Source organism: Phymastichus coffea, unplaced genomic scaffold (assembly GCF_024137745.1).
Source record: "Phymastichus coffea isolate CEN01 unplaced genomic scaffold, Cenicafe_Pcof_1.1 PCOF00157, whole genome shotgun sequence".
NCBI lineage: Eukaryota > Metazoa > Arthropoda > Insecta > Hymenoptera > Eulophidae > Phymastichus > Phymastichus coffea.
In genome coordinates this window covers 304277-324209 of record NW_026706968.1, presented here as the reverse complement: position 1 = coordinate 324209, position 19933 = coordinate 304277, and the positions used below count along the sequence as shown (strand labels likewise).

Sequence of the window (19933 nt, the reverse complement as noted above, 5' to 3'; positions counted from 1 at the left end):
TGACAGCATTATATATTTGATATTTTTCATCTTTTCATTAAATTAATCGTAATGCTAATTACATATTAGCAGAAATGAATAACAAATTCATAACCTCCATCAAACTATCTCATAATCTTGTCGCACGATAGATGCAATAGAAATAAATCGTTTGCGAAAATATCGTTACATATAGCAAAAAAATCACGAGCACGAATGACAGATTAGTGATAGATTTGAAGTGTAAGTACGTCATGCAGGAACAGTTTAAAAGTGAATTTGTGAACAGACTGAAAAAAAAGAAATATGGTGTAATATGTTTCATACAATGATTTATTTTCATGTTTTGTTGGTGAAGTGGTAACAATGCAGAAAGGAGGCTCATTGAAAGTGAATTGAGAAAGAGAGCGCATTTGTGTGATGTGTCTCACGCGTTTCTACGTGACAGCCTACCGTCGCATCTCACAAATCCAAACAGTACTACTTCACTTGTGTCGAGCACTTTTTTTGCTGAATAATTTGCTTGAAGCACACGTATACTTGATTGTTATTTAATACTACTTGATAATCAACACTCCTGAGGTTGCGTGGCGTTTATAGCGTCTGTTCAGCAATGCACTTCGACGAACTCGCAGAAAAAAATGCGAAGAAGTAAAAGAATGCAGCGCGTAAAAGAAGAAGAGAGAAAAATGATGAAGCACTTGAAAAAAATAATGATCTCCGTAGAAAAATGAAGCCAACAGAAGAGGCAGTAGTACTGTATGATATTGTGATAGGAGCGTTCGGCAGCGGTAGCAGCAGGCGCACAAACGACAGTAAGCGGACGACGACGCGAACGCGAGAGCAACAAAGAAGGGCTCGAGACCATGTAAGTGACGCGCTCGAGTGCTGCAGCGCGTCTGAGCTAGCGCGCGCGCCACCCCCTTTCGCCCTCGACGGCATTATAGTGCGCGCGCACACACAATCTCGATCCCCCTCCTCTCCCCGTCGCCACCACCACTGGCAGCGCTGCCACTGTAGGGTACACATGCAAAGGTATCGAAGGTGGGGTCGAACTGCCGAGCGCGCGCGCTCATCGCGGAGAGAGAGGGAGAGCAACGTGCCGCCGTGCGGCAGCGGCATAGAATCATTACCAAGCAGGAGCTCGAGCAGAGTAGACGCGTTCACTTCTACGCTCTCAAGTTTCTCTCTTGCAGTCGCACACGTTTTTGTTGTTGACGCGCGATCGCTTTGCTCTCGCTCCTATATATTGCGTTGGTGCAGCAGTGTGAGTGTACATTTTTACTTGCGACAGTTGGTGCCACAGTGACAATTGTTTTCACGAATAGATCAAGTGCTCTATTTCGACGCGCGAACGCATACCGACAGTGCCATCGAACTAATTTTTTACCTTTCGTTCGACTTTGACTTTCTCACGCGAAAGGACAGTCCTCAAAGTCATCGAACACTCAAGCAAGAGAAAGAACATTTTTCGTGCAAGTCAGCGACTCACTTTGCTTTCCGAGGGAATTTTTCTCTTTGTTTTCGTCTACTGATTTTGGAGTGAGTGCAGCCGTCAAAAAGGCAGCACCTATGGAAAGTGATAGCCCGCACGGGGTTCCGCCTAGCCGTAGACGTCTTAGGTGACCATCATCAGTTCGGAGCATCTGAATAAATCGTACGAACTTAGCGTTCAAGTATAGAACTTTCAGACAACGTCACGTGCTTCGACGCGCGTTGCTTGTGACAAGTATCGCGAAGCGCGGACGCTGATTTTTTTTTTCGACATAACGTTTCGTCTTTCGAGGCTATAGACGAAGGATACATCAATAAAATCAACAAAGATGGCTATCCCGTTTGCATTGCCGTCGGACGAGGATTCCGAGGATCAAAGCCAACAGCAACTCGAGCAACTGATGCTCGATCTCTACTCGGCGCTGCAACAGGTCCTGCGCGCCAGAAATGCTCAACACTCACCGAGAAACCGTGAGTACATTACTCTCATCCTGGTTACGAGTCACGGTATTTTTCAATCTTTATTCGTTGCCGCGCTTGTCATTGTGCTTGGTGTACGGGCCGCGAGCCGATCAACCCACGCAAAGCCGTGAGTTCAGCGATTTTCGACGATAGCTTTTTTCCAAGTATCGTATCCGTGATTTCGGAGTCGAAATTCACTGCCTAATTAATTTATACGCGAAAATTGTTGGGTTTTGTCTTTTCGATCGCGAGTGACGAAATACTTTGAAAGCGCAACGTCAGCTGATTTCGTCGCGAGAAAAGTTGTACGCGACTTTGAGTTTAAGGGATTTCGACCAGTTGTTTACGACGATCTTAAAGTGTTACAACTTACGAATCAATGAAACAGTGCAACGCGTGTCTTAATGCTACTTCTGCCCACTGATAATCGAAGTTGGCACACGCGCGAGCCGTCAAATATCACATTGAGCCTGTCAACTTGTTGTCGTCAGTTGAAAGCCAAAGCTGAATCAATTAGAATGAGATGACAAGCTGAACGAAAAAGTTGCTGACGACTATGTACTCGGGCGGCATTGTTGCTGGCGAGTGTCGAAAATGCATGCTCCGAAAGTGCACGCGTGCGGCAAGCGTGTGCCGAGCAACAGTTTATATTACACTCACACTTGTAGCCCTCTTGGCGCGCGCGGTCATCGACCGAGGGAATAGTAATTGGCTCCGTCGGCAGTTGTGTTGTGTGCTTGGCTTATAATGCACTCATGCCTCATTATGTAATGATGCGTGCGTCAAAAGTGTCAAACGACAAGTTAACATCGAACGACCGACTGACTCAGTCGCGTGCTGCCGTTACTGTTTGTTTATGAACATAGGCGGAGTCGTGCCAATGGAACAGTCTTGTGCGCAAGTAGACGCGCGCCAGAAAAAGCAAAGTATTCATTACGGCAGCTGTGCCTTATGATAATCGAGAGGTGTGACGACGAGGAAGACAGCACGCGGCGTAAAGAGTTATCCAATCGTAGAGTACGTTGACGCGCAAGTGCACTTGATCTTGAGCGACACGTTATTGACCTGCGGTATAACAGTGGGGCGGAGAAAAAAGCACTTTGCATTTGTTAAGTCGGTATTACCGACTTATTTTCGGAAGGATGCTTTTTTTCCGTTCTACTGGCCAGGTTGACGTTTTCGAAAAATCTGATAACTCGACGGCTGTTTAGTGGACGGTGATTTTCCGCGAGTCCGTTCAAGGAAAATGTTTGTCATTGTTTGAATAATATTATGGTAAGCGTGACAAATTCATTTTACGTTCACTTAGATTCCGCGATAAAGCGATATATTACCGAAATCGATTGAACGTTAAACAAAAATGTGCATTTAGTCGTTTATAGTATCTTTGAAAGAGCGACGTGTTACCGAATTGGCGAGAAGTGCATAAACAAAAGAGATGTCGTGGCTGTTGCTCGATCGTATTTTCTGAAACAGCACATATATATTAGCTGTGGCGCGGCACACAAGTCAACGATCCCAAATTGGCTGGACACCAAATTTACGATTCCGCTTTGATATACGCATATGAACTTGCGATACGTAACAGTAGTCAATGATTCACGCTTCGCGCGCGTTCTTGAGATTCCAGTTGCACGCTGCCTGCTTGGTCGACTACCGTTCGTACCTTTCCAAATACGATGTGATTGCGCAAGTCTATGAATGATTCAAGGAAAACAATACGGTTACAATAAAGAAAAGACGAAAACGATCGTTGTCTATGCGCGAAAAAAAAGAGTATCACTGAGTAATCGACATCTTGCGACTTGTGTTACGTGTTTCGCGCGAGGTAAACGTCAAGTTGCGTTTTGCATAAATGTTGTCGATCGATTTGAAAATGTTATAAATAGCGAGGAAGAGAAGTTGTGTCTAGCAGGTCGAAATGCAACAACATTGTTATTTTCCCACAAACAGACTAGTTGTTTGGGCAATGAAAGACAAAGCTTTTCTGGAGAGATCGGAACAAAGTAAGCGATCTGGAAGAAAAACAAAAGCCATAAATAGCACGCGTAAAAAGTGGCAGCGTAAAAAGGCAGCGTGGCGACATTGATTCCGATAATGGAGAAAGAAAAGTGCTGGCACACGCAGAGCGTGATTACCAGCTTCTCAAAATCAAATTACACCCGAAGTGCTACGAAAAATTGAATGTATGCACGAAAAGACTTTAAAGCCGAGTTGGCTCGTGCGAGCGGCGGCGATAATTTATGCCCTGTCGCACAATAAAACGCCGAGGAGTCTCCCTGGCGAGAGCGCAACGTTGCGTATATATATATAAGTCCCCGAAGAGATGTATTCTCCGTAGATGTGTGAGTGTGGGTGTGCGCGTGTGTTGGTGGCGTAGACGATGTCCGGCCGTGACCCTGCTGCCTCTCTCTCTTTCAGCGCGTCGTGCGTATGCGAAGCCTTTGACTCGGCGACGACGAGATGATGCTACTCGCGCGCGGTCAGTTGCGGTAAAATTCTGATCTGATCTCTCAGCTGGTCCGCATTATCGTTGAGTGTCGCGCAAAAATAGTACAGACGCGGGAGGGTTCAAGAAACCACGCGCGCCCCGTTGCATCAGATCGCCAAGAGTATATTTTCGGAAGACGCTTTACCAGCGAATCGCGCTGATTTGATCCCTCGAGTTGGCTGAATGGCTGCGGAGACAACAGAGCGATAGCATGCTTAGATCGGGCGCGAAAGCTCGCGTTCGACTTGTCGATCGAAGCATTAAAGCGCTAGAATTTGGGTCAGGTCGATTTGCAAAGTGCTCTCGCATGGTAGCGAATCCCTGCTTGTGTTGCTCGCATGCGACCGATTAGTCACGAGACTTTTTCCTTTTTCTTTACACACGTAAGCCACGCTCAATTATTCAGCGAGCTAGTAACGAGGAATGCGAGCAAGAATGCGCTATAGCCGCGAGTTTACGCGCCCGCATCTGCGCTGTTGTGTCTCGCTTCGAATGAAATATGCAAGAAGAATTCGTCATCAGGAAAATTGTCGCTCAAGCACGCTCGCTTCCGATCAAACATGCATCGCGCGATACATCATCGACGTAATATCGATCCGCTTCTTTGCTCTTTGCCGCCGGTGGCTAGGTTTCGCGCTTGGCAAACCTAACGTGTACATCCACGCGTTAAATCTCAGCAATGTCAGCAGGCTGGATTGCCTCGTTTTTCACCAGTCTTTATTTTCCTTTGTTCCTCTGTGATAATGCAATGTGCGATTCATGCAACAAAGACGCGTAAAGGTAGCAGCTAGCTTCTGCTCTCATGTGCGTGTGTGCGTGTGTGCATGTGTGCGAGGCAGCGACGGAAGCGACAGATAAAAATACGCCAGAGCGCGATAGCTGCACGCTGCATTTCTACATTTTCGCTGTTTTATCTTGGAGCGCGCGCGAGCATTTTATATACTTATTTTCGTGCTCTGTGCTATATTCTATTTGGCGCGCATCGCGCCACTCCAACGGTCGCCCGGTGCTTGCGTGAAAATTCAATTTGGCGTGCGTACGCCCAGTTGAACAAAGCGAGGCATTGCTGTGCGGATACGGCTTTGAACGTGCGCAGGGATGAAGCGGGATTTCCTCGACAATTTTCCAGCGCCAAGTCATACTTAGCCGGCCTCGTCGGTAGCGTCCTATCGATAAGTTACTACGCGATAATAAATACGCTCGTTAGCGAACCGAACTCTCTTCGCCACACGCGGTATTGTTTCGCCGAGAGGCGCGACGCGCGACGCGTGCGCACGTTACGAGGCGAAATGAAACTCGGCCTGTACATTAGTCAGCGAGACGTCGCGGACGTAGGCACGCGCGCGCGCGCGCGCGACCGAGCCAGCGGCTTTTCACAGTGCCAATAGAGGATCGCGCGTGTTTTCCGCGCGCACAATGAGCTCTGCACTTTCTCGCGCGCGCATAACGTTTTTTGCGCGGCGACGGTGGCCTTGAGCCGCTGACTCTTTGTGCAAACGAACAGCGCCAGCGAGCGTGGCAACCGCACATGCACGCCCGTATACGCGCTCTTACTTTTTTCGATTAATCCTTTTTCTCTGTCCTCGACTCAGTTCGAAACGCCTTAATGGATTTATTGGATTTTCCTGGAGTAACAGTGCCGACTCGCAGCGAAACTTTCGCGGAAGTACACGAGAAATCTGGCGTATACGAGAAAATAACAGAAAGCGAAGTCGCGGCTGAAAATGATCGACGGCCAACGAACAGGCCTTTCGCCAAGGTCACGACGATCCAAGTATCAAAGACTCGTCGACGCTGCACGAACGACTCGATACTTTATCGGTTTTATACGCGCGATTAATCAGCAGCACGTCACAAAGGGCCGTGTGACTCACGTATGTGTGCATGCGCTGCCGTTGGTCTGTCTGCATGCGGGTGTTCGCCACGTGCGCGCTGCAGTTTTTTCGCCGCCCGCGCCTACTTGGCGACGTGCACTTGCACGCGTCGCTGAATCAACGTTCACAACAGCGGCCAGTATACGACGCATGCTACGTAAACGTCGAAAAATCGTGCGCTGGAGTAGCCGATACAATAGATCGATCCACGTTACCGTTGAAAGTGCGCGTCGAGCGCGAATCAAGCGATACACATTTACATATATGCGACGTAGTCATCTTTTGTTTTGCGCGCCTCTCACGCGGAGTAACCTCGAGCATCGCCCGTATGAGAGAGGCGGATTTTCTTTGTTTCCCGCGCTCACGGCAGATGCAAATTGGTCGCGCGCAACGCTAGATATCGCGAAAGAGCCAATGTTCTAATGCCAAGGACGTCGCTCGTCGAGCAGATCGAACAGTGATGCTCTTCGAGGAGCACTCTTGCCGCGTACGTTCGATTGAGTCGGCCGTGCCAAGGTCATTGGTTGAGTTGCTCTCACGGGCAGCATTAGAGAAAGAGAAGAAAATCAAGTGTCGTCAATGATGCTTGCTGATGCAACAATGAAATTGAAAAATAGTTGCGATTGCTTCGTGGTGGATACGTCTGAGCGGAGGCGCACATGATACAATCAGAGTGCGGTCAGATGAGCGCGTGGTTTACCGCGGTGCGCGATAAAGCTGACCCGAGTATCAGTGCATCGTCGAGAGACCGGCAGCTTGGGAAAATACATTGTTTTCACCGTTTCACTGGGTTTATTGGGCTTTATTGGGCTTTATTGGGCTTTATTGAGCTTTAATGGGTTGTTCTTCGATCGAGGAGGTTGCACAGCCCGACTCTGCCAGTACATCGCGCTTATCTCGCCAAGGTCTGACCCTTGACATGTTTTCTGTTGCAGACCGATTACCGCGCAGGTCATCCGACCTGTCGTCCACGCGCGAGCACTCGGTGTTACTCGTGGACTCGGACCTGTCGCGCTTACCGTTGCCCGACTTGGTTCTGTCGGCTGTCGAGCAATTGCCGCCACCGCCACCACAAGTGACCGTCTCAGCACCGAGCAGCCCAACGCGAGACGCTGCCTTTCAATTTCCCGAGTGCAGCACCAGCAGCTCGGCTGTGTTACCGGTACCAAGTCCAAGGCCCAAACCGCGCCGTCGGCGACTCACTTCCGAAGGCTCACTGCCGGAAAAGGACACCGTGCCGACGGAATGCAATGCCGAAAGAGGCGTCTGCTGTGTGCATCATCTTGCTGCCAGTCTTGACGAGAAGGAATGGAAAACCGTTGGCACTTATCTCAGAAACATCGCCGATGACTTTCATGCATCCAAGACCAAGGTTTGTTCCGCTGACCATTTTTCAAATAAATTAGGATGTGTTGCACAACTGCACAAAACACAACTGTTCGTTGATAAAACTGCACATAATGGCAAATATTAGTCAACTGGTCAACCAATAGATAAAACTTGTATTCACGCTGATGATAGCATCCCACCTGGAACAAAGTCGAACGCGTCGATGTCGATGTCGATGAGGAGGTGCAACAAACGCATAAAAGATAAATCATACTGCACTAAGATGAAACAGAGCTCGCGCAACGAAAATAAGAAAGGGCCTCTTTTTACGAGGTACTAACGCGCGACGGTAGCGGCCGAGCTTTTAGAAAACCAATAACCGAAGAAATGAAATTTTCCTGGGCTTATTTCGCGACTTTTATTGCCGTCTCATTAGCGCGCGGCTCTTGCTACCGTTTTCCTCGTCTATCGTGTAGTTTCGTGTTGCTCGCAGTGGCACGGACAGTTAATAACGGTATAGACGAGAGCAGCATTAAAGATAGGACCAGTCAGCTTATCAATTAAAGTTGTTCCTTCTCTTAGCTCTCGAAAGAGACCGAGGGTCTCTCGGTATAATCGATGAATCTCGGTACACAGAGATTTCTTCAATTTCACGGCTATCTTCTCCCCCTTCGATTACCAACACTTAGCTGGTAATAATTAGACGGAGCCCCGAAATCGAGTATCACCTCCTCGAGTACGCGCAGCTGCGAATCCAACTTGCCTTATCCTCATTAAAATTAGAAAAGAAAGAAAGAAAGAAAGAAAGAAAGAAAGAAAGAAAGAAGGAAGGAAGTTAACCAGGAGGCTCGTAATTCGGAGGCTCTCGGTACATGTTTAATGGACGAGGCTATATCTATGCAGTAGTCGCCGCACAAGGGGCTAGTACACGTCCCGGGTCTGATATTTATGACACCCGAGGGAGCACAAGCCATCGGCATCAGCTGTGTCTTGCGTCTAGGCGTGCGGACGTCTGCTGCTGCTGCATCTTGCGAAAATCGATCGAGACGTACACGATATCAGCTCGAAAGAGATCATTCCTTTCTTTTTCGTGCCTTCTCGAAAACAACTTGGTGTTGGCGCCGATTTTTTTCTGTTAAGCTCGATGCATGATCTCACTCGTGTTATATTCAGATACTCCGCAAAGCATTTCCGTCGCGTGCTACGTTCGCCTCTACGATCTGTCGTGGCTTGATTCGCCGTCTCTCTTTGCACTTACCTTTTTTCACGAGAAATTGTGTAAAATTCATTATTGCATACAATTCTTCGAAAGTAATCGTTCAAGTCTGCCGCTTTCTTCTTCTTTTCTTGCTCGTAATAGCACTCGGCAATTGATAGTTTTTCAAAAGCACGCTGAGGTCAAGTGCGATAGAGAGTCCAAGGAGCGCGTGAACCCGAAATTAGCGCGCGTATTTTCGTCGGTGTAAAAGGGCACTAAAAGTAGCACGCGAGAGAGGGAGAAAGTTGCGAGGGGGAGGCTCTTTTTCTCTCTGCGTTCCCTTTTACAGACAGGGTAGAAAGAGAAATAGACGAGCAAAGCAGAGAGATGTCAAGTTGACTTTTAACGACTTTCGCACTTAGCCATTCTAAAACAGATGTAACTTTGTATCTAAAGCTTCGCGGTCAAATGCAGTCTTTTAAATTGTAATGCGAGTCAGCGAGAGAGACAGCACCATGCAGCGCATTTACGTAGGGTATAACGCTAATTGGCCGCTGCACAAATTCAAGAGGCGATTAGCACGGCTTGATAATTCAATCGATCGGTCACGTACGATTTCGGAAAGTCACTTGCATTGGCTATTGCGTAACTTTATATATCTGCAGGGGCAAACAATGAATCCGCGCGCGTGCCTTCAATATACAGCCTCCAAGTCGGCGAATATTGCACGTCAGCGTTTCTTATCTTGCGCGCGCGAACGGGTGGCGTAGCGCAATTATCTTTTGCGCAATGTGTAGTAGTGCCTGGAGGCGTGCTTTTACACCGATTCGACGTATACACACGCGTCTATCTATATATGTATATTCGTGCCCATGTACAGATGGACGTTGGAGGCAGCAAAAAAGCCGATCGCTTACTTATCCTTCGAGTGGTGTGCATGCACAGGATTTGCGCAATACGAGCGCGTGCATACGAGCGTACAGCACTTGTATTGGAAAAATTATTGACAGATGCAATGTCACTCGACTGCGAAGTAATTGACTGTGAACGAGTCGTGCACACCGTGAGATAGAGGCAAAATAGATAGGAATTAAATTTATTAATATTGATAACGAGATGGAAGATGAAAGAAGCTCAATTGCGACAGTTGAATATTTCTGGAAAAAAGGTAGTCCCGCGTCAAAAATAAACATTGTGAGTGAGCATCAATATTCAGTAGTTTCTTTTTCCACGCGTGCGTGCTTCGTCGGCTCCATAACTTTGCACAATCGCAAGTGCGCTTATCAAGATGCACATAAACATACGAGATAATCTCTTTTTCGTAGTGCATCGAAACCGAAAGTACTGATTTTCTCATGAAACCCTAACTATCGACACGCGCACGGGCAGTAATTCCTTATGCAATTAAGCGTCTCCCTCGGGGACCATTCTATCGACCAGCAACACCATAACCCCGTGAGCGTAAACATTCGGAGAAAATCTCTTTTCCTCTCTCACTATCTCTCTCTCTCTCTCTCTCTCTCTCCCTCTCTGACTCGCAAGATATTAATTGAAGAGCGCTATAATTCTTTCTTAATGTGACACGTCGAGAGATGAGCAAGCGATGGTTTATTATTGTTCGCCCAAGAGACAGTGAGAAAGAATCGGAAGTCGAGTAGATTTTTGGTCGAGATTGCACGACGTGAAGAGGGGAGTGAGAATGGCTTTCACACTTGTACATACGTTAGACGAGAGTATAAAAATGATTTACGATTATTTCATGGGGCGAGCGCGAACAGATAATTGTTTGCGGTAGGATTTTCCAGCGATATACATTGCCAAGTAGTAATATGCCGCATTAGCCAGACGCCAATAGGATCTTTAGTGTTACCGAGAAACGGTTGAACAAACAAACGAGTAGCGACATATAATGACGATGAGAAAAAGGAAAAGGGCGGTTTTCCCTCTCTTCTCCTAATTGGACAAGTGTCCTCTAATTGGCTGGCTCCAAATTAGGGAACGTGCGCGCTCACTCTCAAGCGCGCGCGAGCGTCGTGACAGCTTTCTTTGTTCCAAGTGGGCGCCGCTATTATTATCATGATATCCGCGGCTCGAATTTTGCCCTCGGCTCTTGGCAGTAGTGGTAGCGACACGATAAGCCTTCAACTAATTCGAGCATTTGCCTTCTTTTCGTCGACTGTTACAGGACTCGGCAGTGGAGAAATCGAGGCTGTCGTTCTTGGGCTCGTGCCTGTCGTCAGCGGCGAGCCGCAGTAGCAGTCTCAGTCGTTCAGGCTCAACGGACAGTATCCTTTCGATGCTGATTCCGCAACCAGTTCGAGAGACTCTGTGGACGACACTGGCTTTGTACCTCGGCTGGCGATTGGTCACACGTCTGCGATAGAGCATCGTCGATGTCGACCCGATGATGGCAGCAACGTAAAATCCGCCAACGAGGCTTCGATACTTATTATGGAGGAGGAAGACAGAGCCTGTGATGGTGACGATCACGACGATCACGAAGCATAAGAAGGTTCTTCTTCCGGCTTGTCCTTTTCTCTAAACACTACACATAATGTACATATTGTATATGCCGCGCTTCGTTCAGCATCCGAGAAGGTTCGCGATATTATATGTCTATTACACTTTTTGTGAGTTGGTTTGATCCCAGATAGCGAGACATTTTGCCATATTTCGACATTTCGACACGTGAAAATGATGGACAAGGAAAGAACTGTCTCGGATGTTACTTTGGCCATCGCGTGCCATCGTTTTTCTACGTGCATCGCGCTGTATCTCTCTGTGTGTTGAGACGAACACACGCAGGCATAACCATCGATTCTGAAAGGAGAATGCGCGCGAACAAGAGGATGTTAGTATATGCGTATATATAGAGAGGGACCGGACCGTGCGGAGCGGTGTTTTATTTTTTCACCTGCAAGAGTGCAGGCAGACAACGTTAGCGGATGAGAAAGGACGAGATCCAAAGAGGAATAAAACCCAATAATCAAACCGATGATCTCATTATGGATAAACAAAGAGAATTTTTTTATTAAAGTAGCTGTTGTGATTTGTAATAAGCCCAAGTGACGGAGATGCGATTATAATTTCATGAACTTTTTTTTATTCGTATCGCAACTGTAGATCGAGCTTCGCCACGAGCTCGCATTTAGATTGTATCTTTGCTTTTTCTTTCTATGTTTTTATTTACTTCTTTTCTTTCGAGATTCGACTGACATTTACCTTGATACGTGCCAACGATTTACATTGCCAATTGTAAAGACTTTGTGATTCTTTTAGTTTCTTCGATAAGATGAAAAAAATTATAGTTAGCTATAGCATTACGATGAGTACTTTGGTTTAAGAAAGAATTTCTATTTAGACACTTACGTTTAATCTTATAAATATCTCTTATTTAGCGTGTAAACCAAAATGATCTTTTGGTAGATAGTGGGAGTTGGCCGATCGTTGGCACGTATACACGCGTCGTCGTTGTTGTACATATAGCGAGTGAATAATAATAATAAGCGCATACAAGACATTCTCTCTCTCTCTCTCTCTCTCTCTCACACACACACGGACGCACACGCACACACGCACGCACGCACGCACGCACGCACGCACGCACGCACGCACGCACACACACTTACACAGTCTGCACGTGACAATACGGGGACACGAGTGTGCGTTGTGTATATATGTGTGTCTGCGTGCGTGTGTGGATGACGAAAAACAGAATAAGTGGGAGAGCGAGAGTGAACGGGTGAATGTTTGTTTGAATTGCTTTCTATAAGTGGCGATAAAGCGGAAGAGGCAGCGCGACGTATAATTGTATAAAAATCTAAATTTCTTGAGTAAATAAGTAATTAATTAACGTAGATAATTGAATATAGATCGAGGAGCGCAGCATCTGAATTGGCATAGCTGCGCGGCCCGTTGACAGTTTTCAAATGATCTCCGGTAGCTTAGCTCTTAGTGACGTGCCATCCAAGACCTCTTCGTCTTTTTAAGGCGCTTCAAAATATCTTTGCTAAGCGCATTTATCATTTCACGAAGAGGAGCACGTCTCATTTCCTTAATGCTTTTTCTAATCTATTCTCTATCCTTTTCACTTTCTTTAACTCTAAAACTATTCTTTCAGCTCTATTATTTTTATTTTCTTTTTCTTTTTGGTTAGTCATCTAACTTCTTACAGTTTCGCCTGTCGTGACAATCTGGAATTTCCCACGAATGAACTTGGTTTCAGCGATGGTTGATTATATTTTGCATTTGTACCCTCGGAATGGTGTTCAATTTCCGAAGACAATTATTTTCAGATCCTTAAGATTTTTTGTTGCATTTTTGAGCTTTTACATTTGATATTCACTTAAAAGACCGTCGAGATATCTAATCTTGTCTGTGTTTCTAACATTTAAACGAATATATAACTACAGTACCATATACTTGTCTCTTAATATTCCAGTATGTAGACGAATAGTATTTATTTAGATAATGTACTCTCGCTTTTTCCCAGTTGTAATTGAGGCAACTGTGTTTTCTTTTTTATTTTCAAAAGTTTTTTAGTATTTCATAAGGTAATTGTACATAACAATTGGGGATTTCTTTTCACTTGATCTCTTGTGTCATATAAGATTTAACGCTGTTGCCTCGGCCATATACCAATTCCTTACTGTGGGCTTCGAGATTTTTTGCTTCTCATTCTTAAATTCTCTTCAATGAGAGCCGAGAATGATGTCTTCATTCGATGTGCGTTGCTGAAATATTTTTTTAATAATCAATGTGCTTGTTCAATCGCTAATAAATTATCAAAGCAATAAGAAACGAAAGTGTAAATTTAAATCGAATATTTTCAATAACGCCATTGAATCTCGTCACTCACTTGAAAAAGAGCTAATATTTATAACGACGATAAGAAAGTAACTTTTCTCGATGGTCTTCTTGGGCAATACTTTTTCTTATTGGAGGTTGAGAAGACTCTCGAGGCAGGTTTGATACTTTGAACTTGTTTCAACCCTTCAAATATAACCGTATGCAAACACTATGTTTTGCTGTCATGACAGCCTATTTCTTTAGAGGAAAAAAGCGAGCGAGCGTAAAGTCCCCTTTTTCCGCGGTTCGGTGATTTACATATTCAAAAGAATCAATTATCTGATCGATAATGTGTGAAGCAAAAAAGTACCCACATACTATACCAGATATGCATTTTTTTTGTGAAACTGGTGAGTGAAAAACTTTTTGGGCAATAGTTTTTCGTGAAAAAACGTTTTTGAACGGAGACGAAGGCAAGCACGTGTAAATAGTTTTGCTTTCTTTATTTCAATCTCAGCACTTTAGCATTTTTTGTCTTTGCACAAGCCACATTTTGTTTTTTTTTCCTTATTACGTTTTTATTTTCTCTTTTTTATGTTTTTTTTCACCGCGTAATTAAATACGAAACCTTAGAGTCGTAAACAAGTAGAAGCAGTTTATAGCTAGTAGTCAGCCATATGGAGAATAAACTATGAATAAAGCATTGATAAAAGTGTGTATGTGTATATACACACATAAATATATATTTTAAAGGGTATATTTGAAAAAAATCACGATTATTGTTTTTTGAGATGATAAGCTGGTTTTAGGCGCGGATGAGATACGTGCGAATAGGTGTTTTGCCAATTCTGTCATCGTTAATCTTTACCATGATCAGATTATGAAAAGAAAAATTTGCGGAAAAAAGTATGCGAGATCGATAGTAATTGAGCCTCGTCTTCGAGACGTCGTTGATACGGAACTCTCTTGAATGATCCACGCGCGTGTGCGCGCGCGCTCACTATTTTTCGGTAACTCGATGAATTTTTTTGTTCGATAAATAGTACGAATAATGCAACTCAACAAATGTCAATTACGTACCGCAGGCGAGGTATTCGATTGGAGTAAACAAAAGAATTATAAGCTGTAACTGTGACTTTGTGGATCATGGGGAGCAGGCTGTGCACGGAACACTTACAACTTAGATAAAGCAAATAATATTTACCAATAATCTTTCGATACTCTTTTCGTACTCTAAAAAAGTATAATGCAATTGAAATAAAGTGCAGCCCGCCCACCCGAGATCCCCGCGTGTCAAAGCGTCACTGTGATCTCGTAATTAATAATAGATATCTAATTATAATAACGAATAATCGTATTGAATATTGTAACGTTCCTTTTCCTTTTTCACATGCCCGCAGCAAACACATCCCTGTTTTATTTTGTAGGCTCCCTGCTAAATTCCGAAAGTTGTCCGAAGAGTCTATACGAGATTTTTTGTTAGCTCAAAGAATACAATAATAAAAACAAACTTGCTTTTGAACGTTCATTCTGTAGTTGTATAATGTATTCCACGAATCCAGTAGTTCATAAACAATTGAAAAAAATGATGATCTCTAGAAGACATGGATTCCTGGGCGAGTTTGCATTTATTCTTAATGTCTCTCGTTTTAGCTCAGTGATTATTAAACTTAATTCTATCAGAATTATCTATTCTTCTTACTATTGGAATTAATGTGATTGCTTTTCCGTTCTCCGTATCTCAGCGCGGAGAGAAAAGAAAAGAGATATAAAAAGTTAACGAGAGGCATTAGTTTTTATCAACCACCCCAGTTGAAGCATGTACTTCATCTATTACGTTAACATATAGTTAGATTATTTTCACTTATTATTACAATTATTATTAATTATTGATAATGAAATATTATTATTGCTATTATTGGTACTGATACTTTACTTTGAGGATCGCATGCGTATTTATATTTTTTCACATTGAAAATGATTATTTCTCATCGCTATGGTAATTTTAATGAATGTGAAGATTTTTTTCTATCAAAATAAATTATTGAATTTGCACATTTTATGCTTTTGATCGTGGCGTTGGAGAGGTAATCGACTAGTCTTTACCGGACAAAGCGTTTGAGATTTTTTATACAGGATAAATGACCGTGAGATTCAGATTGTTTTATACTCTTTTTGATACTACTAATAATGATAATTCAAGTGCCGAATCGTTAGAAAAGCAAAGTCTTTTAGAAGTTTCATCTTGCAATTTGCAATTTTAGATAACAAAAGAAGAGATAAACTACTCTTTTTTATTACATGTAAACTATTGTGTCAATGCCATAGAAAATACATTCAATTTTGTCAGTATTTTGAGCTATGTCTCGTTTTACCTCCCTCATTTTATTTTTTCTTTCACTGCCGTTCATTCAGAAAACTATGATCAAAGTATTTTAGAGTAATACCGTAAAAAAGGCCGTCTAAGGCACACTCGGGATAAAACTCTGCATTTATAAATAGAAACGCGCGAGTAATAAGTTTAGGAGAAAGCAATTTTCGATGAGATATGGGAAGGGAAAAAGGAAAAAAAAGACAAAAATTGTTTTGATTTGCTCAGACTGTCTTCAATTTGCCATGAAAGTAACGAGCGCTACGAAAAGCTCGTGGTGGTTTGCTTTAACTCCCGATAAAGGTGCCAAGTGTAGCACGCGTGCATTACGCGCCGCTTATAAGCGTGTTCTATTTTTTATATTTTATCGACACTAACACATCTTTTTTTGTTTGTCTGAAAACTTCTCTTTTTTTAATCTGGCTGTCAACGATCGAATAGTGATAAACCGCTATTTAGAAAGGATTAAACATTTGTATATTATTTTTATTGTTCTTTTTATTTGTTTTTTTTTTTCTTTCTTTAAAACTTCGGATGTCCATGAAATCGTTACCTGTAGCCAAATGCCTCCTCCCTTCACCTCGGATCATTCTTTTCCATCCTTTCCTTATTTATTTGGGATTGTTCCAAAGGAAAAGTATTTAAAAGAAAAGCAAAAGAAAGTATGAGCGTGTTATATTATCTAAAAAAGAAAATAAAAATAAAAGAGAAAAGCGTTATATGTTGTGTAGCTAGCAAAAGAAGAAAAAACTGCGTCAATTGATTGGATTGCCTCCGGCCGAGAGAGAGAGAGAGAGAGAGAGAAAGAAAGAGAACAAATAAGAGAAAGAGAATAATAAGTGAAAAAAAAAAACGAGTACGAGCGTGCGCTCAAGCCGTCGTGAAAGCTCGCAAAAATGCCTTGTGATAGAGTCTGGACTCCTTGCGCTCCCCCCCTTTTAGACGTCTCTTGATCCTTTGCCTTTTGATCTCGAGGAAAAAAATTTCAGGTAAAGACATTTTTTTTTTCATACAAATAAACAACAGAGATCGCTAACAGCTCGTACGTGTACATGCATTGTCACAAATAAAAAACAGCGACAGAGGGAAACTCTAAAAGCTTCAAAAGACGCTAGTTATTGAATCGAAAATTTCGTCCAGCTGACCAATCCAAAGAAGCGACCAAATAAACCGAGATGAGAGTTGATGTTGCGAGCGTTTGTGAGACGCGCTTGAGTTGTTTGCTTTTCTTTTCTCCGAAAATAAAGAAAAAGAATTATATATGCGTCCGTACATAATAAAATTCAAGTAAATTGGAGAAAGATCACAAGGCGGTCACGTGATAGTCGAACGTCGTAACGAACATTTTTCTGCCTACCAGCAGTTTTGCATTTATTTTTATTACTTTTTGTTATCTTTTTTATTTTTATTGCGTTTGCTTACTCTCTCTCTCTCTCTCTTTCTCTCTCTAGCTCTCTCTCTCTTTTCACCATTGTTTCTAACTCTCTTCTACACTTCTCCTTGTTTCCGCTATTAAATTGCTTATAACCAGATAAATGAAAAGTAAAACTAAACAAATAAACAAAAAAATTAAAAAAAAACAATAAAATGAGAAAATCATGACACCTCGTGCTGGCTTTGCCCGCGAGCGAGAACGACGAAATGCGAAAATGAATAAGCGTAAAGGAAATAAGAAAAATTGTAAAACGACCGTCAGAGAGAGAAAGAGAGAGTGCAGGATCGTAAAGCGTCTAAGTGTAGGTAGTTGTACATTGATACTGGCATAAATATGTATAACGCGGGGCGAAGCTATATCGAGGTACGGGACCCGATATCCATACGATGCTGTGTTATTTAAGTCACTACAAGACCATACGTTATTGCTACTTTTATTTTATTTTATGAACACAATTTTCTCATGTTATTAATTTTATTGCTATCATACGAGTTTTTTAATAGAACGCACTAGGTGCGTGAGCTACGTATTATTAATATAATTACTTTGAGTTTTAATTTGTTTACGTAACAATTAACTCTGCGTCATTGTACTTGCGATTGTAATTATTCCTCTGTCTATGTATGATTATGATTATCAGCGCAACATCCTTCCGCTCCGGTCCTCAAGATTTTCATTATTGTAAACTTTGCGCTAATCTTTGTTTTTTCTTTTTATAAAACTTTCATCTACTGAATTTTTATATGGACGTTTATTTGATTTTTTGACTCTTGTGTCCGTTGTTCACGTCTGCATACTCATGACACGGCTCTCGAAACAAATTGATACACGGTAAAAAAGACGAAGAGTAGTCGAAAAGAGTGTTGAGCAATTTTTCAAATCCTCTGACAGATCTGGAAAAAAGCACGACCAGTGAGATTTTTCTTTTTTTTTTTGTTTCGGAAAAAAGCGAGGAAAAGCGACATGTCTTGATGTACACACGGGCAGGAGGCATCTCCGCTACCCGCATGTCTTTCATTGTACAGATTTTTTCACTTTTATATAGTTATAATATTGTAAACGTTACAATGTCGATAATTACGTCGATGACTAACGTCATCGTATTATTATTGTACTTGATTTTTTTATTGAATAAATGTGAACACGCCGAAAAATAAAAAAAAAACTGTTTTGTTACTTAAACACATCCTAAAAATCCTGCAGTCCTATATATCATGAACTTCCTATTTGGAATTTTGCGTTATTTTATGAAATTTAATAATCTTACTTTCACAATTACCAATCATAATTTACTAAATAATTCACATATTCAACTTTCATTTGCACAACTTCAAATTGAAGAAAAAAATGTATTAACGCAGTTAATACATTGACAATATTAACTAGTAAAATTAAATCATTTGTTGGAAACATTGCATCATTTCTTGAATAAATAATTGACATGAATGAAGTTGGAGTAAGCTCAAACTGACGCTGCCAATCGTCACTATGTTCAACTATCGAAGAAGGAAGCCCAACAGCGAAAAGTTTAGTATAATCGGCATGCCCCTTGTAACTCAACAAGCCAACAAGTGTCACTGTCCTTCCGAGTGAAGCAGTTTGCAAATTCAAGAAGACCGACCTCTCAGACTCGCAACCCATCAGAAGCGCAAAGTATAAAGTAAAAGCCGATGGACGAAATCCGATGCGCGTGCAATTGCATGCACTTAGTAGCCTGAAAAGGGGTCGAAAGTGACGAAGGCTACGGTGATGTTGGCGCACACCTGTGCCGCTTGCTTGCACGGTGTTTGGACTTGCCTAATGGGTTTTCCTGAGACGACGACTACGACGACTACGATGACGACGACGACGACGACGTGCCATCTGGGAAGCTCATTACTAAGGGATGTAACCGCAAACCAATCAGCTCCTGCCCAGTGCGCGCACCAATTCAACGCGAGGACAAGCCCGCCACAAGACGCTTCTCCGAGTCTGATTATGGATTAGACTTAGGAGCGCGCAAGTAATCGCATAACGCGTCAACTTGAGTCGAGTTGCAAGCTCGCGTATTACCTGCCGATTTCTCCCCCTCTTTGGGCATTAATTTTCCTGATAATCTCAATGTGTGCACTACGGTGGCTATTGTCGTTATCCATTGCCGCGTATTGAGACACATTATAGGGATATAAAGCTTATTCTTATTAAGCATTCATTAAGTTTGATGGTTATTTGCGGCTGAGCACTTTAAGCCACTATGAAGGATGATTCCACTCGGCAAAGCTCGCCACTCGTACTACATCATCTCCAATTACTGTATTGGTCGTCTCGAGATTTTTCTCGTTTGATAAAAAGATTAGGTTAAATCAATGAAAAATTGGAATATGCAAAAAGACAATAATGATTGGAGTGAATTTCTCGGTTGTCGATTGAGAATTAAAACGATTGGCAAAAAACAAGATTACTGTTTTAACGATCAGCGATCGTCTTTTATTTTCAGGACATAGCGACCTACTCGTCGACTTTAGCCGTCGAT

At 42.9% G+C, this 19933-nt stretch overlaps 1 protein-coding gene across 1 annotated transcript; it reads left to right on the top strand.

Moving 5' to 3' along the window:
- Window positions 1-1132: 1132 nt before the first annotated feature.
- Window positions 1133-18586, top strand: LOC131672724 (uncharacterized). The gene is made up of 3 exons (XM_058950139.1): window positions 1133-1944; window positions 7236-7672; window positions 11013-18586. The coding sequence occupies exons 1-3, from the start codon at window positions 1803-1805 to the stop codon at window positions 11208-11210; spliced, it is 777 nt and encodes a 258-aa protein (XP_058806122.1). The 5' UTR covers window positions 1133-1802; the 3' UTR covers window positions 11211-18586.
- The last annotated feature ends 1347 nt before the right edge of the window (window positions 18587-19933 follow it).